The sequence below is a fragment of the Pyricularia oryzae genome, chromosome 6 (genome assembly GCF_000002495.2).
Source record: "Pyricularia oryzae 70-15 chromosome 6, whole genome shotgun sequence".
Taxonomy (NCBI): Eukaryota; Fungi; Ascomycota; class Sordariomycetes; order Magnaporthales; family Pyriculariaceae; genus Pyricularia; species Pyricularia oryzae.
This window is the reverse complement of record NC_017853.1, coordinates 3,850,444-3,873,434: the sequence shown is the minus strand read 5'-3', so window position 1 is coordinate 3,873,434 and position 22,991 is coordinate 3,850,444. Positions and strand designations below refer to the sequence as shown.

The following is a 22,991-nucleotide window of genomic DNA, read 5'->3' as shown; positions in this document are numbered from 1 at the left end:
AGTCTAGCGGCCTACTCAGTCGGGGTTCCTCGAAAAGCTCAATGTGGAGTGGATGGGATGCCATCAATTCATCGCCATTGAAAGCTGAGCAAGTGGAGACTTTTCCCCTCATCCCACCCCATGACAGGGTCCAAAATCTGAGATTCCCAAAATGGTAAGTCTAAGCACCGCCAGATGGGGGGTCAATCCCTACAAAGCGCTTAGAAGACCTCAGAACGGTAGACGGCCACTGGCAATCATGGGGTAGAGCCGTCTGCGTTTGTACTTTTCTTTTCTTGCCTTCATTTCTTTGGCTTTTCTGCATTCCAATACCGTTTCAGATCTCTGAAGGTATTACATATGAGTCCTGCTCACCAGTTTTGGTTTGTCAAGCGACGATAGGAAGCACTCATACCCGTCTTACAACGAACGGGAACAATAACGCTTAAATACCCGCAAACGAGGGCCTTTCGAGATGGCGTCGTCTGAGCAAAGCTCTACGGCTCTATCCAGCCAGAGAAAGCCCCTGGATCTGCCTCAGCTCAAGTCAGAAGAAGACCATGATGTTGTTCTCAAGACCATCCGGATGTTGGTAGCGGATCTATGCCAGCAGTTTGGTGGCGGTCACCCAGGTGGCGCTATTGGTATGGCAGCGATCGGGGTTGCTTTATGGAAATACGTTATGCGGTACTCGCCCGAAGAGCCGGAATATTTTAACCGCGACCGCTTCGTTCTCTCAAATGGTGAGTTTGTTTGACAAGCTTTAGATCTAGCACACTTGGAATATTCATCGCAGTAGGAGCTTCCGTAAAGCTGACCCTCGGCTTGTCCACAGGACATACCTGCCTTTTCCAATACGTCTTCTTGCACTTGAGCGGCTACAAAGCCATGACCTTTGACCAGCTCAAGTCATACCACTCGAAACGTACAGATGCCCTTTGCCCAGGTCACCCCGAGATTGAGCACGAGGGCGTCGAGGTTACCACAGGTCCACTGGGACAGGGCGTGGCCAACGCCGTCGGCCTTGCCATGGCGACCAAGAACCTCGCCTCCACCTACAACCGACCTGGTTTTCCCGTCGTCGACAACCACACTTGGTGCATGATTGGCGACGCCTGTCTGCAGGAAGGCGTGGCCCTCGAGGCCATATCCCTGGCCGGTCACCTGGCGCTCGACAACCTGACTATCATCTACGACAACAATCAGATTACCTGCGACGGGTCCGTGGACCTGACGAATACCGAGGATGTCAACGCCAAGATGAGGGCGTGCGGGTGGCATACAGTGGATGTTGAAGACGGCTGCTTCGACATTGGGGGCATCGTCAGGGCCCTGGCTGAGGCGCGACAGGCCGCGCATGGGAAACCCACGTTCATAAACGTCCGGACCGTCATCGGGTTGGGCAGCGCCGTCGCTGGCAAGGCTGAGGCGCATGGCGCAGCGTTCGGGGCTGCCGACGTCGCAAATATGAAGCGCAGCGTTGGGTTCGACCTGGAACAGCACTTTGTCATCGGCGACAAGGTACGCGACTTCTTTGCCGACATTCCCAAGAGGGGCCACAATCTTGTCGCCGATTGGAAGGGTCTTGTTAGCAAGTACGCCGAAGCGCACCCCGAGGTGGCTAGTGAGTTTGATAGGAGAACGAAGGGCGAGCTCCCGGAGAACTGGAGGGAACTTATTCCCAAGAGCTTTTCTGACAAGCCCACGGCAACGCGGGCTTCTTCCGGATTGGTGCTCAACCCGATTGCCAAGGATGTAAAATCCTTCATGGTTGGGACTGCAGACCTGACGCCGTCTGTTCACATGACATGGGATGGGATGGAGGACTTCCAGAACGTGGGTCTTGCTTCTGTATTGTTTTTTTCCCCTCGAATATGGATAGTTGACTAACACGAGACGCAAACATGATGGCAGCCCAACATCCGGCCAACCTGCGGCATCAACGGTTCCTACACAGGACGCTACATTCACTACGGCGTCCGCGAGCATGCCATGTGCGCCATCTCCAACGGGCTCGCTGCCTTCAATCCGGGCACCTTTGTGCCGGTGACTTCGTCCTTTTTCATGTTCTACCTATACGCGGCACCCGCGGTGCGCATGGGCGCCCTCCAGAAGTTGCAGGTAATCCACGCTGCGACGCATGACAGCATTGGCATGGGCGAGGATGGACCTACTCACCAGCCCATTGAGCTGGCGACGCTTTTCCGCGCAATGCCGAACCTGCTGTACATGCGACCAGCCGACAGCGAGGAGACTGCGGGTGCCTGGGAGGTCGCCATCGCCGAGAGGACCAGGCCGAGCATCGTCAGCACAAGCAGACACAAGCTACCGCAGTTGGTTGGCAAGTCGAGCCGTAAAGGCGTGGCCAAGGGCGCCTACGTCGTGTCGGAGCCGGCGGACGGCAAGGCGGACGTGACAATCCTGGGTGTTGGGGCAGAACTTTGCCTGGCGCTGGACGTGGCCGAAGCCTTGGCGGGGAAGAATATCAAGGTCCGCGTTGTAAGCTTTCCTTGCTGGCGGCTGTTTGACGAGCAGCCAGTTGCATATAGGCGGGAGACGCTTCGGCGGCATGAGGGCATTCCTGCCGTCGTCGTGGAGCCCTACGCGCCGAACGGGTGGGAGCGGTATGCTGACGCCGGCGTGTGTCTACGGCGATTTGGACACTCACTGCCGGGACCAGAAGCGTACAAGTACTTTGAGTATGAAACGCCAAAGGTTACTGAAAAGATTGAGGGGTATCTAAAGGGCCTGGAGACGGGAGAGTGGTTGAGGGGGGAGTTTGCGGACTTGCAAATTTGAGGAGCTGTTGACATTTGCTGGTGAGGCAGAGATTTTGTATGCAATGTGCCCATGCATAGATCCAAGGCCGTATGGTTAGAGGCATAGAAGTATCCTATATAAATAAACTTGTACTAATTACCTGATTCATCTCTCAGGGGCTAATATCCACCTCGTCCACGATTTGTACCTTGATGCTCCCGTTTCTTGGATCACTGGCGAGAGTAAGCCCCTCGATGGCCTTTTCCAAGGGGAAAACATGAGTCACCAGCTTCTTCAGATCTGGCAGGATACCGCTCTCCAGACATGCAATGCCCGCCGGCCACGTGTCTCGGTACCGGTTGATAAACCGCAGATCGATCTCGGCCAGGCTCAAGTGCATAAACGGCAGGTTGTTCATGGTGGACTTGCCTACACCAATCACCACGACAATGCCGCCACGTCGTGCAGTGAAAGCTGCCGTGCAGACGCTGCTCTCGACACCCGTGCACTCCAAAACCACGGGCGGTGCCGAGTACTCGTCCGGGTCCGGCACTGCACCACCCTTCAAGCCAAACAGGGCCCGGATGCCCCGTGCGTTCTCCTCAGGCGACTGGGTAGGATCAACGCGGTAGGTCTGGCACGAAGGAACAAACTCGCGGGCAAACTCAAGCCGCCGGGGCTCCACGTCCGTGATGACTATGGGGTGCGCGCCCGACGCCCTGGCCGCCGCCAATGCAATCAGGCCGATAGGGCCGGCACCACATATAACTGCACCTCTGCCGAGACTCAGCCCGGCGACACGGATCCCATGCAGCACGACGGACAGGGGCTCCAGCAGGGCGCCCTCGGCGTACGAGAGGCTGTCCGGCAGCTTGTGAAGCCACCGGGCCGGGTGGACCTTGTAGCGCTGCAAGGTGCCATGATAAGGCCAAACACCTGCAAATTGAACTTCTTGGCATAGATTGTAGCGTCCCTCGCTGCAAAGGAAGCACTTGTTGCAGGGGACGCCGGGCTCGATGGCGACGCGGTCGCCGGGCTTGAGGGTCGTCACGTCCTGGCCGGTAGAGAGCACGATGCCGGCTGCTTCGTGGCCGAGAATACAGTCACCCTCGACGACGAGGGTGCCAATGGCGCCGGTCTTCCAGAAGTGTACATCGGAGCTATTTTGGGGGGTTGGGCGAGACGGTTAGTCGGTATGTCTGTTGAACAAGTGATATCTTGGAGTGCTGTATCAAAGTTGAGATTACACACCCGCATACACCAGTGCATTTCACATGCAAAAGAACCTCGCCTGGACCTGGCGATAGAATCGATGCCTCGACTTGTTTGAGTTGATGGTCAGCCGTAACTTGCAGAGATGGATTCGGCAGGTGGGCCATGTTGGACGAAAGAGCTGAGCGAGGCAAAGGAGGCGATGGCGAAAGACGGTGACTTTGTTAGGTTTAATTTTTCCCCCTCGCTTTGTTGATGTTAGGTCAATCGATTTGAAAAATTGTATACAATGCATAGATCTCAAGAAAATGGAGAAAATATTGTTCTGGCGCATCAACAGCGTGAACAACAAACACACCCTTCACAGGCTGCAGCAGCAACTCCACATTGAGCGTCTAGACCAGACGTGCTTAAAATTTCCCAAATAGGCAGTTTCGCTCGGGGTAGTAGCGCATCGCATCTCTTTTCCCGAGTGAGCCAAACACGAGCTCTGCAACCCCGCACGCACATACGAATAAAGTCTCCGATCAACCGAACTCCTTGCTGCTACCTTCATACCACCGGCTTTTCAACTCCCTCGAAAGCCTCCATGGAGTCGCCCACTGATTCTACTGCTTCTTTTGCACCACTGATCAGCTCCAAATTTGTGGCTTGGATCAGGGCCCGCCGGTACGTCGTCAGCGCTGGGCTTCCATTGTCGGTGACCTCGAGGATCAAGTGGAGCAGTTGACCTTTTGCCACCGCTTGTCTCGAGAGCATCTCGCAGCAGCACTTTTCCGGACTTGGAAGCGTCACCTCCACTACCTTGCACTCCCTGTCGACCGGCTTGATCTGCAGCTCTTTTACCTCGGCTCCAACCCAGCATTGAGAGGCAGTGCAGTCCTTATACTGCCACCATTTGAAGGTGAGCTCGTCGCCGTCAGTGTCGTATGTCCTGTCTGCGTCTAGTGCTATGGTGCTCCCCGCCTCAGCTGAAATTTCCGCCGGCGCGGGCCCGACGCTATCAACGATGGAAACCACAGGCGCCTGGTTTGTCCTGTCAAAGTCCTCTTCCGCCGTCCACTGGATCCATGCTGCACTGTCATCCTGATCCAAGGTGGCGTAGACGCAAAGGCGAGATACGAGGTGCGCACCGCGGGGGCTGATGGGGATATCAAGGCCTGTTGCTTTCCATTCCATACACCTGCATTTACGGGTGGTTTCTGTCAGCGTGGGGGTTTCCACCTGCAATATCCTTTTCAGGGCGAGATAAATAAAGGCTTGAACACTCACAGTCGGTTCGGACCTGACCAGCTCACGAAAGCAATCGGCCGGTTGGTAGGGTTGATCAATATGTACATGCTTGTCGAGATTATCGACGGCACCGGTGTATGCGTCGACGATATTAAGCATGTCTTGTGGACAAGTCCGGGTCTTCATCCAATTCGAAGTGCAGGCGACCAGGCCTTCAGCGTCGAACTGGTTGGAGTATGGGAGGTATCGACATATGACCCGGCATTTTCAGGCTGGTTTGAAATGTCGGAGACGATATATATGTGCGATTTGGAGGGAAAAGTCTGGAAGCTACTGCTTCCTGAGGGTGACATGTTGTCGAATTGATGTGAATATTGTGGTGAAAGGAACAGTGAGGGGCTTTTTTTGGCTTTGTGACATACGTGGGATACTTGTCGGCCCAGGCAGGTGGCTGAGATAAGGAAACCTGGGGGCTAAGGCAAGGTAAGATGAGTGTGTGAAATGATGCGTGTTGGGAAATACAGACCGCATTAGGTACCTACAGGATATTTTGTTCCAGGCTCAATCTCTGTTGTGGCTATCAACAACCGCACGCGAGATCTTTTAAGCTCTTCAGATGCAAGGAATGCATGCCCTCGAATACCGGATATCATACTACTTGGCGTGCCAAGAATCAATCTCCCTGGCTCAGGGAGGAGATGAACAATTAGTCGAACTAGATAGTTCTTTATTGCCAACTTAGGAAATAATGACTACGAAGCGCCGCAGCACTGGTCATGATGCCCATGGATCCCTTCAGATCCTGACTAGCCTCGTTGAATAGAGCGACTTGCTAATATTATCACGATCATTGGGTCGGTAGGTATGTACCTTAGGTAGCCGAACCATTCAGTGCGAAGGCTCCCTTACCGATCTGATGGGTGAAATCACCGAACAAATACCGAACATCGGGACGCACTCCGTGGTTGCATGGTCCATTGACTCTTTTGTTCATCCAATCCCTCTCTGAGTACCTATCCTGTATTTTTCAGACGAATTTAATTCGTCTGAAAACAGTCATTCCAAGTCAGGATGGCAGCCTACCAGGATGAAAGCGACTTCCCTATCGAGCAGCATTTGAGCACCACCAAGGATGCCGACAACACCACCGAAAAGGAACAAGCCCAGCTCGCCGGCCTAGCAGATCAGCAAAGAGCGCGACCTCGGAAAGAGGGCCTAGCTCAAGAGGTATCCCATCCCCTGTTTGTGTTGTGCCTATGCCGTCTGGTTGGTGCTGCCTGTCGGCTTTGAGAACCAGGCTGCCGGAACATTTTGGGCATTCCAAGGTTCCGTGAAGATTTTGGCGCCCCATTCAATGGCGATTCTGCCATCCCGGCCAACTGGCAGTCTGCTTTCACCGGGGCCCCGATCGCATCGTGAGGTGATGCTCGCCTTGGTCATGACCTATGCGGCGGTAACGCTCGAGCTCGTGTCAACGACAGATGCCACGTTCTTTGGTGGGAAATTCCTCAACGGCTTCGCCATTGGTTTCTTGCAATCGGTCACTGTGACTTATATCGGCGATGTAAGCAGACAGACACCCATGTCCCTGAAGCAGCATATCTATCTTGATTGCAACTTGCTCCTACCTGTACATGGTTCCTCATCAATCGCGTGGGCCGCCGCGGCCTCACCTTCTGGGGGCCTGTTTGTTTTGACGGTTGTTCTTTTCGTCATGGCTGCGCTCGCCGTGGCAGGGAGCCCAGGGGCCATCAAAGGGACCGTGGGCCTGACCCTGGTCTATTGCTGTTGGTACAACGTCACCATTGGTGCGACTGCCTACACGATCCTATGCGAAGTTTCCACCGCCAGATTGCGCGTAAAAACAATCGCGATCGGGTCGTCGGCCCAAGCGCTACTCAACATGATGTGGAGCTTCGTGCTTCCTTACCTCTTCAACCCGGACACGACCAACCTCGGCACCAAGATCATTAGCCTTTATCTTTGGCGGGCTATAGCCGTGCTGTCACTGGTCTATGCCTGGTTATGCTTTCCCAAGACGGCCGCGTGGACACGCGAGAAGCTGGACGAGATGTTCATCAAGGGCGTGCCGGCCAGAAAGTTCAAAACTTACAAACCTGACGCTGAGGTACGTTGTGAGGAAGCACAGGCTAGGTTGCAGTGATGTTTATATGGGGCTCAAGGCATTGCCTTTTTGACGTTCCAGTTGTTGTTTGTTTGGAGGCTGTATTGATCTCCAAAATACGAACCGTCAATTGGCTGAATCAGAACTCGAGTAAGGGATGCTTGCTGTACGGAATTGTTTATGTGTACGAGACCAGACATGAGATTCCTTGCCGGAGAAAGAAACATGACAAGAAACACAAAGTCTTAATAACAACAGCAAAACTTAACAAGATACCAAATACCGAATGCTTACCCAGGTAGTGACGCACGAGTTGCTTCCTCATGCATGCACATCATTGGCCGAACCAAAAGGTGGTCGATCCAAACAAGTGGTAACGAGAACCGAAACAGGTAAAACAAAAGAAAATATTAGGAGTTCGAGAGAATAAGGGTTTTGGGCACCAAGCTGTTTATGAACTTGGCGGGAACTGAATCGATTGATGCAAACCTGCGACGCGGTCGGTCCCACCCCCACAGTAACTCGATCGAACCACGCGCCCAGAACCGGCGGCCGCGGAAGCGGGTACCAGACTTTGTGGAAGACCTTGAAGCTGGGTGGTTCGACTTGGCTTTTTTCTTTCTTTTTTTTTTCTTTCTTTTCTACCGGTTTGCGTATGCACGATGGAGTATGTGATGACGCGCATTGTGGTGGCAACGTGATGATCGAATGGCATGAACGAGATGGACGGGGCATTGAAGTCAAAGACAGACAGACACCCATCCGCACAGAATAGCAAATCGGTTCCTTCCTTGGCCTTTATGCACTAAATTCTGATGGCCAAAGTATTTGTTTAAACCGGTATGCTACAGCGCTATTGACCGGTTATCGTCATCCACTTGCGGGGGGATGCTTGGTAAAGTATGAAATAAATAGATATCGTCCGTAATCAGGCGGGTACCTTGCCACGTACTTCGTAGATACTACATCGTATTCTCAGTGTCGTAAATCTACGTGGTACTCGGGACGGAAGAAAATGTTGGCTCGCTTTCACTCCTTCCCTTGGCTACCTACCTTATCTACCTACCCACCTACCTCCCTATGCGCCAAGGTCGATAGCTAAGGTAGACGCAGTGGGTAATGGATATGTGCTTGATCGGTTCTGCCTGCACTTTCAACATGTTGCTTCCTTTCAAGATCAGAAATCTAGTACCGGAAAGGAAACGCAATCGCGCCTAGTTTCTCGGATCTTACCTTACCCTACCTGCATGAGCTGTAGCTGTAGCTGATTTCGAGGTTAAGACTTCCTTCCAGAAGAGGTTGTGGGGTCGGATCGAGTTTCAACGGTGGGGACCGTGCCCTCTGCCATCCTGTCAAGCACGTTTCGTATTTTTAGACGCTCTTGGCCCCGTCTCATACCTCCAAAAAAACACCGCAAGAACCCCCCCACCCATGCTTTTCGCTTTCCTCGCGGTGCGGCTCATGCGGGTGCCAACGCCTGGCGTCCCTTACGCGCCTTGCGTGCGTGCGCAAACCACACGGATCAAAAGCCCCTGCAGCACCAGTACCCCAAGAACCCCACTGATCATCACATCCCCAGCACTAATCTGGCCCAGCGACTGGTCCATTGACCCTCAGTGTCCTTTCAGTACGACAAATACTGAACGGCTCTAGCTTCCCTTGACCTCTCGCCAAAACAAGTAACAATTTTGTATCTTGTCGACAAAAGGTCCCAGAAATGTCTTAGTCGGGGTTCGGTCCCTATGCCCGATGTCACCTTGATGGGCCCCAGTCGTGACAAAACTGGTGGTGTAGTATTGGGGCCGGGGCTGGTTTTTGATTTATCATGTCGGCAACATTGATTCCACATGCAAGTAGTGCTTGCCTTGCCTTGCTTGCTTTTGACCCTCTCCGCCTTTTTTGCTTCCATCTTTTTCACTTAATTGCTTTCGGCGCAATCTCGTGATCTTCTGCTTGCCTTTCGAACAGTTCGACGGCAGCTGGTTTGCGGTTGTTTTTTGTTACTGTTTTCTTTTTTTTCTTTTTTTCTCATCTCTCTGTTGGTCTGTTTCAGTTCGACTTTTGGTTGGGGAGGTATCTTACGCGGTCCGTCAAGGTATCAATTGGCTCTTGGTCGCATAGGTCAAGTTGCTATCATGCGCCGCTTGTAAAGCCTCACTACTCCTTTGGTGTGGTCCTCATTTTTTTTTCCTTCGTTTTCTTTCGTTTTTTTCAGGGCCTACACTTAAACCTGCGCTGGGACGCAATACATTCTCGCATTTTCAGCATTTATTTTTGTTCTTTTTTTTTCGTTTCTTTCATAAAACTTCCCTCGTCCGTGGGAATAAAGACGGAAACTGACAAGATGTGGTGGGTTGCATTCCTATCCTATGGTGATCTTTACATAAAAAGACAAGATGAATGGATTAGGTGGTCGGTTCTTCTACTGACATGAAGGACGCAACTGAACAGGGGATTCGGAAGACAACCACGCAACTTGGCCGAGCTCCTGGCCGACCTGACCCGCCGGGACCGAGGCGGTGATCTGGAAACCCGCTCCGGCTCATCCAAGAGCTCTGCCAGCAACGCCATCATCAGAGTCGTCAACCGAAAACAACGCAGGGCACCACAAGCGAGGGCAGTTGGAGCCGCTATTCAACCTGCAGCGCCGATAGCTGTTCCCGGGGGAATTTTCAACCCGATACCGGGGCTACCGGCGGTACCTGTGCCGTCCGCGCCCCTCAATGCCATTCCGGGGTTCAAAACCATCCCTCCCGATGGCTTTCCTGCTGCTCCGACGGCACCGCTTCTACCGCTACCACGCCCCGCGCCGGCACAAACAGTCACTTCAGAATCCTCGAGGCGACCTGTTGCAACTTCTCAGCCCCCGAGGCCACCCGTAGCTCCTTCACCGCCGCCAAGACAACCTGCTGCACCTTCGTCACAGCCTCCCAGACAAGCCGAACCAACCAGGCCGCCGGTGATGGCGCCAGCGCGGCCAACCCCACCACCCACCGAAAACGTGCCAGTAACTAGCCAAATACCTTTCAGCACCATCTTACCAACCAGCGATGGGCCGGCCGCCCCGGCCGAGACCGACGGAGCTGTTGCATCACCGGGCAGGGAGGCCTCCATGGACGGTCGGTCTGCCAACAATGGATCGCGGCAGATTGCCATCCTAGCCGGCTCGATCGGTAAGATTGTCTTTTTTATTTGTTCTCTTTCTAGGTGCTGATGGAAAAGGACCAGCCGTGTCTTGGTACTTGAGACTAACCCAAATAAATTCCCAACTTTCAGTTGGCGCCATGCTCCTGGCAGGCCTTGTAGCAATGCTATGTATACGGAAAAACAAAAAGGCGAGGAAAGCTCGCGAAGCGCACGTTAGCGCCCTTCCAAAGCACTCAAAGGCCGGGTCCATCTCAGGATCCATCTCGTACCCCGTCCAACAGCAAGGCAACACGGGCCCCTGGGCGCCACCACTGAGAAAGCCGAGCAATGCGACTTCCAGGGGTGGGCCTACGGCAGCTGCCGCCTGGCCAATGGGCCAGTCCACCAACCGCAACTCGATGGAAGATGGGTCCCTCGACGACAAGCAGTACCTTGCCTACCAGAACCTGGTCGGCAACGCCGACAACCAGATCACACCTCCGCCAGCAGCAGCCGCACAGGACCGGGCATCACGGACGCCCGGTTCACGGGATACTCGATATCTGTCTGCTTCGTCCGCCGACCCTTACGAGCAGATCAACGGGCGTTATAGTGAGTGGCCGCCAATGCCTCCGGTCCCCAACTCGGACAGTGGCGGTAACGCGCAGAACCAAGGTACGGTCCCGATAGGCTACGCACAAACAACCGCACTTCCGCCGCCTCAGCAGCAGCAGCAGCCTCGCACCATGGATCAGTTTTCCCAGACAGCTCGAATCAACCAACACTACTCCGCTGTAGAGAGACAGATGCTTTCGCCGTCGTACCACCAGCCTGGGGCTCAGCGTGATTCAGTTGCCCCACCGAGTCCCTTGTTCTTCAGGCTAGACAACCAGGGTAACCTTGGGCCCGAGAGCAGGAGGTAAAATAATTTGCGACAACTTGATATAAAACTCCTAGAGGTCCTCTTTGGTCCAGCGTTTACACTATTTTCTTTTGTTTTTATTCTATTCATGAGATGATCTTCTATTCTACTCACCCATCTACTCTGGCACAGAGGCTCAGGAGATATACACGATACCGGGGCGGCTTCCACCCGCCGCCAGTCTTGTAACAACATCACTTCCCTATAGATACCACGGTCCTTCCCGTCGCACGGCACTGCACATCTGGGCGTTTCTTTTGGTACAACAGTACAGTCTGAAACTCTGGCATGTCAGGGCCACAATACCCACCAATGTACATGGAGTTCTTTTTATTAAATAAAAATCTTTGACACGGTTTTGTTATCTGTTGCCGCGGAAGCCATTTGAGAGAAAGGCCGATGTATTGTTCATTTAGCTGAAGGACCTCATCTTTCTCATTTCAAATATGGCATTCGTTGCCCATTTCAGCGGTCTCGTAAGTTGTAAATCATAATATGCCCTAATAGGGCCGCGTCCGGATTCTACAGTGTGCTTTTCTTTTTTCCTTCTTTACTGCCAAACCTGTCGGCCTTGTCTGTATACGCTCAATTTCTCTAGTCAACCTGGCCGACATGCTTTTCATTCACGCTTGGCCTTTTCCTCGGCGGTCTCGACCTCCTGGCGCTGGATGGTTGGGGCTGCGGTGGCGAGCGAAGTTTTGGGAAGGACGGTATGGGGAGGGCGATTGGCTTCATCTTTGAGGTTCTGTGCAATCTGCTTTTAATCTTGTCGCCAAGTTTAAATGGTACACCAAGGTGGCGCATTCTGAGGTTTGCGTGAAAGTGACTGGACGTTCGCTGGGCATCTAGCAAAGACTTGAGTCGGTGGACATCAACCTGAACCGCAAAGCAGTATAAACATATTTGGACTCTTCATGGGGATAGCTCTGTCAGCAGCACTGGCGTCGATGATAGCCTGTTTAAGGGATCGCCGGGGGCTGCCTTGAGGGAATGTGCCAGTCCCAAATCAAGCATTCGATGCAGTGGCGATCTTTTGAGCATCGAGAACCATGAACATGCTATTGAAAAAGAATCATAGCGAGCCAAGTGACCTTTCTGAAGATGATTTTGCACGAGCGTTGTACATAAAGTCTGTTTTTCGAGATCCCATGGGATGCCGCAGACATTCATGGGGCGTGAATAAGCATCGAATGGGGGCATCCACGGGCGACGAGGTAGGGTTGTTATGAGGGTGCAACCCCTTCAGTTTCGCGAACTAGACTAAGCGGATCAGTCGTTACTGTTTTAGCAACTTGGGGGCGAGAAACAAGTCACTGGGCCCCGACTCTGGAGCGGGGGGGAAACAGGTGATCGACAACTTGCCACGTTGATATGTCTAAAATGCATTCATTCTATAGCCAGCGGGGGAAATTGGGGAGAGCAGGGTATACATCAGATATTATGCATATGGTCATCATAAGCCTTTATCAGCTCGGCATCTGGGGTGCTTGGCGTGAGCTTGATTGCCACGCAGTGATCAAGAGCTGCGATGGATCTGTAGCTATGTAATCAATCTCTTCCAGACCAAGTATTTCAAGGTCAAACATGGTTTGACAATGAGTGAGCACAGCGGAACATGTCCTTCTTAGTTATCCCTCTTTTGCTTAGCCAGAGACAATGAGTTGTTTTAAGCCCTGCAGAAACACATTTGCTGCAAACACCAAGCGAATTCGATCCGGTTGAGGATCAAGCCTTGCTGCTCCTCTCCGGAGAACTTCATCAAACCTCCTGATTAGTAGAGGATCACCAATTCCTGGGAACATTTGGTCTGGAGGGCGTCCTCGTGGCTTTCCTGCCAGTAATGCAAGTACTCCTACCAGGTATAGCAAGCTTGGAAAGACTGTCTTCTCGGTATGATTAGTACTAGCAGTAACGCTAGTATATGTGCCGCATGTGAAGGAGCTAAGCAAAAACCATAGACTCACGCTAAATGTCCTTATTCTGTTTTGGATCTATGCAACATCAGCTGGGGAAACTGTCAACTACGAGAAACGAATATTATTCCGCATCTTTGGACGTCAAGATAGCTTCAATCTGTCCCCCATATCAAGGCAGGTCGAGCGATGAGAAACACAGACTGTGGCGTGACAGTTATGGGAGTGCGCACCAACGGCTTTTACAATTATATCTCTTGCATACTCGGGCCAAGGCGATGATCAGCCTTGAATATGAACAATAGGAATGGTAAGATGAGGGTGGAGGGGAGGGGATAGCCGACTACTCGGGTTGTGCACAGCATGGAGTTCAAGAGTGCAAGAAGCCGACCAGCAGGTTTCATTCGGCCGACGAATTGTAATGGCAGTATGGGTGAATGAGCTGTCCCATCAGTAAACATGATTTATGATCATGTACGTAACAACATGGTGTGTATAGAAATGTTGAAATGGAAGGTAATGGTTTATTTAGGTCGATGGTTAATTGAGGCGGTTACCTGAGATAGGTAAAGGAAGGTAGTGACGCTGGTAACGTTACATGTTTCCTTTACTTTCCTTTACAAGAGCTCCAACTGCGCTACAAAGACACGTCAAAGAGCACATGGCCAAGTGTGCTGTCACCAAAAATCCAAAACCATCTACGGACCCCGCAGTGATTGACTGAGCGCGAAAAGCAAAGGAAAAGGAAGAAAAAGAAAAACAAAAGAAAAAATATAGAGAGATTTGGGTTGTCGAGCGTATTAGCATGCTTCAAGATGCAGATAAAATATAACAAAAAGAACAAAAACCAAAAGAAATATCCAACGGCTGGACGGGATTTGAGCCCGACGTGGGGGTCGAACCCACAGCCTTGAGATTAAGAGTCTCACGCTCTACCGATTGAGCTAGCCGGGCAGGCGAATCAACCGATGGAGAAGTTGTTGGAGATGGGCTAGGGTTTGGAGATTATAGAGTCTGGTATATCAAAATGGGCGATCTACAGCTAGATGTGGGGTCTTTAGTGTCTGTTATAGGCCAATAATAAGCAACTTTACCCCAGATGTGACTAGCGCATCCACTCTAAATGGAACCACAAACCAGCACCCTGGATTGGAACCTTTTTCCCCATTTTGTCTGACTTCACGTCGCGTGCTTCCTTTTTTTCTCGACTTGTGAATTAGTTATAGTTGTATCACCACCTCAGTTGGTTCCTGAACGTTTGCCACGTGCTTGCAGAGTTGCCGCCCACGCGCGCCTTACCGAGACATAATTTTCCCCGCCGTTTAAATGCCCGCCGCTACTGACCACTTATTACCTAAGACCTCAAGCATGTCGTCCTATGGGGAGACGCGCCGCTCACTTGGCAACATTTGCATCTGGATACTCGTGGCTCAGAGATGAATATCCAAATGATCCACCAGCAAACAAAGCAGAAAAGCAGTTCGTGCCTTGTGTCGAAGAGGTTGAAACCGAGATGCGGCCGACCGCGCATCCCGGGTTGTGGTTCGTTTCCTCGACAAAGTATCGGTGAGGTCTTGATCATGTCTACTCTCCAAATCAGGGTGCCAAGGTCATTTTTTTGCAAGACAACGTGTCTTTGAGACTTGATTTCTGTCAATGATCTCTATCTTTTTCTCGGCCCTCCAAGGGGAATGGCTGTGATGGCTCACAAGTCCATTTCCTCATGCTCACGTCTAGTCAATCTCTTGACCATCTTTGGCCACCTTGGGTCCAGATGGCACACAAGGAAGGGACGCCTTCCTCGGCCGGAAACTGGAGGTGCGATACTATATAAATGAGCTTGTGTAATCTGTCGTGCCAGCATCCAAATGTTGGGATACAGTAAATCAGGCTCGATCAGTCTTTGACATTTGCTTTGTGCTTTCTCCTGCCTCCCTGATACACAAGTCTAGACTCTTGTCTCGCCCCCCATTGTTTAGTGCCCAAATCTCCGTCAAACGCCCACCCACCACGGTCAAGATGCGTGTTCTCTCCCTCGGCGTTCTTGTCTCCCTCCTCTCCAGTTCCGTGTCGGCATGGAACGCTCCCACCTACTCGGACCTTCGCCTGGTCTGGCAGGATGCCTTTGCTGGCACTCTGGGCTCGGCTCCAGACGCCGGTCGGTGGAACTACATCACAAACATCAACGTCAACAACGAGCTGCAGCGCTACACGACGGACTCGCGTAACCGTCAGCTCTCTGGCGGCGAGACGCTGCAGATCGTGCCCTGGCACACCAACAACGAGTGGACGTCGGGCCGCATCGAGTCCAAGTACACCTTTACGCCGGCGTACGGGACCGTCACGGTCGGCGAGGCCCGCATCCGCTTCGGCGACAACCCCATCAGCCAGAAGAAGGGCATCTGGCCCGCCTTTTGGCTTCTCGGAGACTCGCTCCGCTCAGGGACCCCCTGGCCGCAGTGCGGCGAGATCGACATATTGGAGACGGTCAACGGCGCCCTGACGGGTTACGGGACCGTCCACTGCGACGTGTACCCGGGCGGCATCTGCAACGAGCCGAGCGGGCTGGCCGGCACCACGGGCATTCCGGACCAGGGCTGGCACACGTGGCGCGTGCAGTTTGACCGTCGTGCCGGTTCGTGGCGTGACGAGACCATCACGTGGTTCCTCGACGGCCAGCAGTTTTCCCAGCTCAACGGGGCTAGGATCGGCAACGAGGGGGTGTGGAATTCCCTGTGCCACTCGCCACTGTATTTTATTCTGAACTTGGCCGTTGGAGGCACCTGTAAGTACCCACCCCAGAAACATCGGCTTGTTTCTATTCTTTGTTTTTTTTTCTTTTGCTATACTTTTGCCGATTTCTGTTTTATTGTGCCTCCTGCCCTGGGGGATCCCGTAATCATTCACGGGGACTTCCGCTTTTTTCTGCAACCAAAGTGCCGGCGCTGTTGGTACAAGTCATAAGGGGAAGAAGGAGAAAAAAAAAGTTATTCCGTCTCATGTTGGGCAAAACGTTGCAGAGTCATCGAGATCCACCCAAGCTTTCGTTTTAGCGACGACTACACGAATAATTCCCCGTTATGAACACATGCACACACACACACACACACACAACCACAAACATCAGTCAAACTCTCGCTGACCGTTTATCGTCCCATAGTTCCCGGCAACCCTGACGGAAACACTCTTGATGGCTATGGCAGCATGATGGAGGTTGGCTATGTTGCTCACTACGTTGGAATCTAATTTCAGCCCAGCTCTCGCGCTTATTTGGGATTCCGGGTAATTACGACGTATTAAAGCTGGCATGCATTCAGGACTTCCCCACAGCCCAGTATCCGTCAATTATCTGAGTATCAATCCTGGATTGGATTGATCCCATCATCACCACTGCGCCCGCCAGGTGGTGCGACAAGAATTTGAGCATATACCCCTTTTTTTCTGTTTTCCTCTCTCTTTTTTTTTGGTCCGAGATGGGTTTCTGCCAAAACACTTGGCAAACTACGTCGTACTGTCAACACACTGGCAGGAAATGCCAGCTTGGAATCTATCTTTTTTAGCCGCCAAGAGGCTGGCTGTTCGGCCCAAGTTTATACTTAGCTATCACTATACCCTTTACGAACTAAATAGCACTGCAAGACTTTATTGATGCTTTGGCGGGACAAGTAGGTCCAAGTCTTGTTTTTATCAGATTATTTCTACGTCTAGGCCTTGCAAAACTGCCGCGGGCTATGTCCCTGTGGAGCCTTTTTCCCCGGGCGAGAAATCTAGATGTCTAAATTTCGTCACTAGTCGTGACCTTTACCAAGTACCCAGTTTAAAACTTGCTTCTCTTGACCAGATCCAGAACTCGTTCGCTACCGTACCACCTATTCTGCACGAAGCGAGGCGCAGAAAGCTGAATACGGAGGATCAGGTCACAGCCTACTTTGACTGGAACCATTCTAGTTCTAGAACTAGAACTAGTTGAAGATCCAGAAAGAGTACTGGTCCTAAAATTATCTAGACTGGAAGTAAACATACCTAGTAAAGTTGCCTTGGCACTTTTCTTTCCATCATAGCAAGCAAACTGGTGAGCTGCTCGACCAAATGCTGCTGCAACTTCATCTTTTTCTTGCAAGGATGAAGCGCGCGGCTGCAGTAAAAGGAGAAAAGCAGAAAATCTCGACATCTACGTGCAGTTAAGGATACATGTATCCAACGGGCCGTGTTGACTCTTGATTAGGTTACCGACCTAGCCGCAGCTTTCTTTCTGGGAAATGGTGACAAATCTTAGACTCGGAGCTTAAATGGCTTGCCACGACACAAACCCGTTCCAACCACCGCAGCGACCTACCTATTTGGAAATCGTCATTGGCAGAGGTTGGGACCGGGGTGTTGGCCCCTGAACCACAAAGGACATCACTGCTAGGAAGTTCAAGGAAGTTCAAGGTACCGAAGTGATCCTTTTCCAGGTCTAGCATACTATGGTAAGCATGAGCCTGGGTTGAGACGAAATTATGAGATGGGCTACTAGTACACTGTATATACTTTGCCATGCTGTTTTTTTTTCTTTTCTTTTTCTTTTCCTTTTGCCCAATATACTACTACTACACAAGTACCAAAGTAATCAAGACAGCAAAATCTGTCACTGTGCAAGAGAACAGAGACAAAACTGCAAAGTATTCGATTGGCTAGAGCTTAAAAGTTGGACCAATACATGTCTGCTCGGATGCCAATTAGACATTAGCATCCTCACCCAAAGACCAAAGCTAGCCCTCAAAAATCGTCCGATGAGGTCTGCCTCCAGCCAACCTTATATGAGTTGGATGTCACAGCGGCTGATTTTGTCTTCGGCGCTCGACAAGGGTGTTTCCTAGGATCATGCTGTTGGTCGTCTACGAAAATTCCCCGAAACGACATGGGGTGTAGCTGTTTTGGTTAGTTACCCGCCGCGGTTGGCTTTGGCGCAAGTCTTCAGAGATGGTTCCAGCTTGTCTTTATGTGTTGCGGGTTCAAAGGTTATAGCCCCCATACGAGTATCGGCCTAATCAAGTACGGGAAAAGCATCTTTTTTTCTTTTTTTTTACATTTATGGCTTCGCAAATTTCCCCTCCAGGACAACTTCAACGAGATGAACGGTTGCATTCTGGACATATTGGGTCTGTAGGCCTGCAACTATACATATATTTCGTCGTCCCCCTCATCTGCTCAGGGGCTGTTGGGGTGTCTTTCTCGCAGCAAACTCCAACTGTTTTGTCACACACCAAGTGATCACTGTCTGTCATTCACCGGTTATTATCCGTTTGTCTGTTATTCTTTCAGCAGTGCAGCAAATCCCTTTAGGCGGTGGACTTTCGAACGTATGCCTAACGATCCTCTCGCGCCTCGAGATCACGCAACTGGAATGGGACTTTTATAAACCGCCAGCGGCTTGGACCCCCTTAATATTTTCTCGACCCCGGGGTAGATCGAAACAGACTCGGCCAGCAAGACAAAGACACAGACAACTTGCATGTCTCGCTACCCATGATGGCGTCCCTACGACTTTTCTTCGCTTTACTTATTTCTCTGGTTCTCTTCAATGTTGGGCTCGTCACGGCCAAGACACAAGATCATACCAGCCTGACTTTTGCAAACATCACTGGCTGCGCGGTATGATAATCTTTTTCTCTTTCTCTTTCTCTCCCTCTTTCCCTCCTTTCTGGTGTTGATGCCCGGATGGAGTAGGTCCTGAGTGGACCGGACAGAGCTAGAAACTGATATTGTCATAAAGGCCTCGTGTTTGCGTAATAGCACAACACGATTTTGCACTGTCGACGACACTCTCTGTCTGTGTACGAGTCCCGGCTTCACTGCCGACTGGAACGCATGCACGCACAGCAATTGCTCCCCCAAAGATGTCCTAACCTCACGCCGCGTTCAGGCTGCCGTCTGCCACTTTGATCACCCCGATAAGAGCGGCGAAGAGACTGCGGTGGCTGTGTTGATGTTCATCATTGTGGGATTTTCCGTTGCCCTTCGGCTGGCTTCGAGGAGGTTGGCCCGAGAGTTTTTCATTGATGATGTTCTCATCTACTTGGCGACCTTGACGTCTCTGGCGTTGCTGGTGCCGCACCTCATTGCCATCCAGAATGGCTTTGGCAAGCACTACTACGATCTTCCCGACGGGGCCTTGACGAGGATTGTAGAGCCCAGTAAGAGCAACCCTGGCATGGATTTTCTGTCTTTTCTTTTTTTTTCACTAACATGAATATCCACACCAACAGTCTACATACTCGAAAACTTTTACATCGTAACACTGACGTTTATTCGCATCTCCATTCTGTGCCTCTATCTGCGTCTATTCTACCGCTTTGGATGGTTCCGCGCCCTCATCATAGGCATCATCCTCATTGTCGTCGTCGCCAACGGTACAGTTCTCGTCCTCACCATTCTCTCGTGTCGGCCCACGGAACGGATATGGGACACGCCGGGCCCTCGCGACGCCACCTGCATGGATGTGCACTCTCTCAGCACCTCGGTCGCCACCCTCTCCACCGCCGAGGACTTTTTGCTGGTGCTGCTGCCGCTGATGCCCATGCTGGTCGACAGGCTCAACAAGCCACCCATGCCCGGCTTCCTTGTCCCGCTGCGTAGCAGAGTCTACGTCGTTGGCATGTTTGCCGTTGGCACCCTTGCGGCCACAGCTTCGGCCTACAGGCTGGACACGTTGCTGCAAATCGGCACATCGTCCGACCCCAGCTGGGACTATGTTCCCGTTGCCCACTGGTCTCTGCTGGAGTTCACTGGCGGCATCGTCGTCGCCTGCCTCCCCGCGATCCGAACCCTGGCTCATATTGTCCTGAAGAGGAAGGGCATCACCTGGCTGGAGGATGACGATCAAGACACCCGCGGTACAGTCTACTACGTCCGCGACGGTGCCGAGGTCAAACAAGCCTCCCCCGGCACCACGACGACCGACCCCGAGGCCGTCGAAAACCAGCGAATCAGCAAGCAGTACAAGCGCGCCTCGTGGGTCGCCAGCTCAAAGTCGCTGGCTCTGTCGAGGCCCGCCGCCCTTTACTGCCATCCGGCCTTTGACGGCTGGGAAGAGAGCGACGCGCCATCGGGCGCCGAGGAGGTCGACACGAGGACGAAGACGACACAAAAAAGCCCACAGAGACACTCTAAGTCCAGGTCGGTCGTGGGCCATCACGTCTCCATGCGGGAAGGGAAGAGTAGTCACAAGGACATGAATGCTCCTGTCATCACAGTGGCCGAGCTGGAGGTTGAGCCTGTCCCTGATGCAAAGAAGAAGTGGGACTGGAAGGGGGTGTTTAAATCACCGAAAGCGGATAGGAGGAGGGAGAACCAGGCCCATGAGTCTGAAGATGACACAGCCGATGAGGCTCCAAAAGATTGGAGGCATAGTAACTGGGGTTGAGTTTGACACCAAAATATAATCAAGCAAAGAAAAAAACAAACTAGAAAGCAGAACAGGTCAACATTTTGTTTGACACGTAAATCACAGAGTATATTGACTCGACTCATACGGTACTTGATCGGAAAGTCCTTCAAATTGTACAGTGAAGATGTAATGCTGCTGGAGAGATGAATAACGTGATGCATACAAACTTTGACAAAATTATCGAGGCTATACATCATTAGGTCGATGATATATCTACATATTTTACAACGTGGAACTAGACTTGACCGTTGGTCAACTTGCATATAAACGGTACCAGGTTGGGCTTACAATTTTCCGCCTTGACCGTTTCAAGAAATCTTCCAAGTGGCTGGTTCTGGGATTGCCACCAAGTGTCACCGTTGACGGACGCCAAAGTACGTCCACACTTCGTCTCATACCTACCTAGGTAGCTCAATCATGTGCATAACAGCCATGGCGCCACTGCATGACTGGTGCATCTAGTGGTCGTCTCTGCATACTTTGTCCCGGGTACCTATGCATCAAAGTCCGTGCTTCATCTTTGTGCATCGAGTCGGCCAAGGCTGACCAACTTGTGATGAATTTGCAGCCCTATGCCGACAGGGTTACCAACTAGGTAAGTGGTGTCACCACGGAGGCAGGCTTAAATGGAGCCATCACGATGCCAAATTGCCAGAAAAGTCGGCCAGAGAATGAGATGGCCCAGACGCACAAAAACCCTGCGTGGGATGGTGGTGTGTGGAGTACGCCATAATACTTTGCACAGTGACACCGATGTGGCAATCTTGAGCGAGTAGCGAAGACAGCGTATAGTGCTCATCTAGGTAGGTGGTAACAATTTCAGATGCAGTCATCTGATGAGGCCGAATGTTGATTGGTGTCCACGTCGAGCAAACTCGGCATGTAGCACCAACACACGGTGGCAGAAAGAGGAAAAGATTTAATTTAAATTTAAATGTGCACAGACAACCTGGGAAATCAGGGGACAAGTGCGACGTATACAGTAGACCAAGCAAGAAACAAGAACAGACAAGGCGGCGCAGCATGCGGTAGATGAGAGGAAGGAGAAACCCGTCACAAGAGCCGCCGGGGAAACTGCCATCGAGACCCCGTTGTCGCAGTATCAACCGATACTACAACCCTAACAAAAAAAAAGAAAAAAAAAGTCATTGGCAAACAAACGGCGTTGAGTTGACTGGTCAGGTGTCTGTTGCTTTTGTTCATTTGGGGCTTTATAAGCTGCGCACGAGCAAGTCACTGACGTTAGAACAGATTGTCCATGTAATTTACCATTTACGTAAATACCTGCTTACCTTGGACTGCTGTAACATTCAAGGACTGTACAATTGGTTCAAGCCGCTGTTGCCCTCGCCCGCCACGTTAGTGTACATACCTACTACCTACCTTATCTACCTAGGTACCTCCTAGTACGCCAAATTGCTCTATTATAAAATTGATAAGCAATTGCTCCTGTTTTGTTCTCTTTTGTGCTGTGCTGTGCCAAGCTTTTGATCAAAAAAACAAAGTTTCGCACAAGGGGTTGCTTAGCCGATTTAGTTGCAGCTGGCTGGGTGGCTGGGTGGCTGCTTTTACCTGAAATACCTGCCAACGGCCGGGAGATGAGCTGCTTAAACTACCGGTACCACCTGTACATTACATAAGGTACATATTTCTGTGGAGAGTGACAACAAGTTGGGTGAGCTAGCTGCCCGAGGTTTTGTAAAACTAAAAGCCAACAATTTGAGAAGCCGGCCGATTGACAAGACAACAAGGGATCGGCAATCCGGAAAGGCCTTTTCCTTCGGATCGACTTTGATGCCGAGCACGACAAGTACTAGACGAGGACATTAGCGACAACCTGGCTGAAGTAGTAAGGTAGCAATTTTGCTAATATTTGCTCGGTATTTCGGAAAACAGCCAGAGTCGGAACGAAAACAATTTCTCCCTGGAACAATCCATCTGTGACAAGTAGGCAGCACTCTTGATTAAGAAATACAAAAACAAAACCATGTTGTGGCGATATTTTAGGTTCAGAACAGGTTCAGCTCAGCTGTATGCCCAATCTTGAGAACCGTTTTGCAGCCCAACTCTGCCACAGAGCACAAAACCCACAGCCAGTAGGAGAATTCAGATGCATAGGCCAATGGTTAACAAACAGACTGGGGGTGGGGGCGAGTTGGACCAAAGAAAGGGACCAAACAGGTTGGACGCAAAGACGCCACGCTAAAGCCACAACCTGGTGCCACGCCTGCCATGCTGTCAGCTACCTCGTGTACCGGTAGTGTACCTAGTACAGTAGGTAACTTTGGTAGG

At 51.6% G+C, this 22,991-nt stretch overlaps 10 protein-coding genes and 1 non-coding gene across 11 annotated transcripts; 7 read left to right on the top strand and 4 right to left on the bottom strand.

Annotated features, from left to right (window-relative positions):
• The first annotated feature begins 161 nt into the window (after positions 1-161).
• Positions 162-2,900, top strand: MGG_09856 (dihydroxyacetone synthase). Its single transcript, XM_003720332.1, has 3 exons — positions 162-722; positions 815-1,815; positions 1,894-2,900. Exons 1-3 carry the CDS (start codon positions 455-457, stop codon positions 2,776-2,778), a joined length of 2,154 nt encoding a protein of 717 aa, XP_003720380.1. The 5' UTR covers positions 162-454; the 3' UTR covers positions 2,779-2,900.
• Positions 2,780-4,293, bottom strand: MGG_09857 (sorbitol dehydrogenase). The gene is made up of 2 exons (XM_003720331.1): positions 3,991-4,293; positions 2,780-3,899 (listed from the first exon to the last, which is right to left on the bottom strand). The coding sequence occupies exons 1-2, from the start codon at positions 4,116-4,118 to the stop codon at positions 2,912-2,914; spliced, it is 1,116 nt and encodes a 371-aa protein (XP_003720379.1). The 5' UTR covers positions 4,119-4,293; the 3' UTR covers positions 2,780-2,911.
• Positions 4,294-4,503: 210 nt separating this feature from the next.
• Positions 4,504-5,343, bottom strand: MGG_09858 (uncharacterized protein; the record flags this gene model as incomplete). The annotated part of the gene is made up of 1 exon (XM_003720330.1): positions 4,504-5,343. One exon carries the CDS (start codon positions 5,341-5,343, stop codon positions 4,504-4,506), a length of 840 nt encoding a protein of 279 aa, XP_003720378.1.
• A 912-nt stretch (positions 5,344-6,255) lies between these two features.
• Positions 6,256-7,348, top strand: MGG_09859 (uncharacterized protein; the record flags this gene model as incomplete). Its single annotated transcript, XM_003720329.1, has 2 exons — positions 6,256-6,411; positions 6,482-7,348. The coding sequence occupies 2 exons, from the start codon at positions 6,256-6,258 to the stop codon at positions 7,346-7,348; spliced, it is 1,023 nt and encodes a 340-aa protein (XP_003720377.1).
• A 1,900-nt stretch (positions 7,349-9,248) lies between these two features.
• Positions 9,249-11,713, top strand: MGG_09860 (uncharacterized protein). The gene is made up of 3 exons (XM_003720328.1): positions 9,249-9,658; positions 9,761-10,482; positions 10,586-11,713. The coding sequence occupies exons 1-3, from the start codon at positions 9,654-9,656 to the stop codon at positions 11,356-11,358; spliced, it is 1,500 nt and encodes a 499-aa protein (XP_003720376.1). The 5' UTR covers positions 9,249-9,653; the 3' UTR covers positions 11,359-11,713.
• Positions 11,714-11,803: 90 nt separating this feature from the next.
• On the top strand, positions 11,804-12,177 carry MGG_17833 (uncharacterized protein; the record flags this gene model as incomplete). The annotated part of the gene is made up of 2 exons (XM_003720327.1): positions 11,804-11,833; positions 11,956-12,177. The coding sequence occupies 2 exons, from the start codon at positions 11,804-11,806 to the stop codon at positions 12,175-12,177; spliced, it is 252 nt and encodes an 83-aa protein (XP_003720375.1).
• Positions 12,178-14,151: 1,974 nt separating this feature from the next.
• MGG_20286 lies at positions 14,152-14,224 on the bottom strand. The gene has a single exon. It is a non-coding gene; the product is annotated as a tRNA-Lys (tRNA).
• Positions 14,225-14,453: 229 nt separating this feature from the next.
• MGG_09861 (beta-glucanase) lies at positions 14,454-16,980 on the top strand. The gene is made up of 2 exons (XM_003720326.1): positions 14,454-16,055; positions 16,431-16,980. The coding sequence occupies exons 1-2, from the start codon at positions 15,290-15,292 to the stop codon at positions 16,514-16,516; spliced, it is 852 nt and encodes a 283-aa protein (XP_003720374.1). The 5' UTR covers positions 14,454-15,289; the 3' UTR covers positions 16,517-16,980.
• Positions 16,981-17,087: 107 nt separating this feature from the next.
• Positions 17,088-17,808, bottom strand: MGG_17832 (uncharacterized protein; the record flags this gene model as incomplete). Its single annotated transcript, XM_003720325.1, has 4 exons — positions 17,088-17,203; positions 17,294-17,405; positions 17,581-17,734; positions 17,801-17,808. 4 exons carry the CDS (start codon positions 17,806-17,808, stop codon positions 17,088-17,090), a joined length of 390 nt encoding a protein of 129 aa, XP_003720373.1.
• A 973-nt stretch (positions 17,809-18,781) lies between these two features.
• On the top strand, positions 18,782-20,675 carry MGG_09863 (uncharacterized protein; the record flags this gene model as incomplete). Its single annotated transcript, XM_003720324.1, has 3 exons — positions 18,782-18,904; positions 19,026-19,446; positions 19,519-20,675. 3 exons carry the CDS (start codon positions 18,782-18,784, stop codon positions 20,673-20,675), a joined length of 1,701 nt encoding a protein of 566 aa, XP_003720372.1.
• Positions 20,676-21,339: 664 nt separating this feature from the next.
• On the top strand, positions 21,340-21,735 carry MGG_17831 (uncharacterized protein; the record flags this gene model as incomplete). The annotated part of the gene is made up of 2 exons (XM_003720323.1): positions 21,340-21,412; positions 21,644-21,735. 2 exons carry the CDS (start codon positions 21,340-21,342, stop codon positions 21,733-21,735), a joined length of 165 nt encoding a protein of 54 aa, XP_003720371.1.
• Between the last annotated feature and the right edge of the window lie 1,256 nt (positions 21,736-22,991).

Bases quoted from the DNA above. Each gene is read 5' to 3' on its own strand.
- MGG_09860 (XM_003720328.1), top strand. The intron at 10,483-10,585 runs GTAAGATTGTCT...CCCAACTTTCAG, and splicing joins CATCCTAGCCGGCTCGATCG to TTGGCGCCATGCTCCTGGCA.
- MGG_09856 (XM_003720332.1), top strand. From the start codon at position 455: ATGGCGTCGTCTGAGCAAAGCTCTACGGCTCTATCCAGCCAGAGAAAG. The intron at 723-814 runs GTGAGTTTGTTT...GCTTGTCCACAG, and splicing joins CCGCTTCGTTCTCTCAAATG to GACATACCTGCCTTTTCCAA. The intron at 1,816-1,893 runs GTGGGTCTTGCT...ACATGATGGCAG, and splicing joins GGATGGAGGACTTCCAGAAC to CCCAACATCCGGCCAACCTG.
- MGG_09857 (XM_003720331.1), bottom strand. From the start codon at position 4,118: ATGGCCCACCTGCCGAATCCATCTCTGCAAGTTACGGCTGACCATCAA. The intron at 3,900-3,990 runs GTGTGTAATCTC...CCCCCAAAATAG, and splicing joins AAATGCACTGGTGTATGCGG to CTCCGATGTACACTTCTGGA.
- MGG_09861 (XM_003720326.1), top strand. From the start codon at position 15,290: ATGCGTGTTCTCTCCCTCGGCGTTCTTGTCTCCCTCCTCTCCAGTTCC. The intron at 16,056-16,430 runs GTAAGTACCCAC...ATCGTCCCATAG, and splicing joins CTTGGCCGTTGGAGGCACCT to TTCCCGGCAACCCTGACGGA.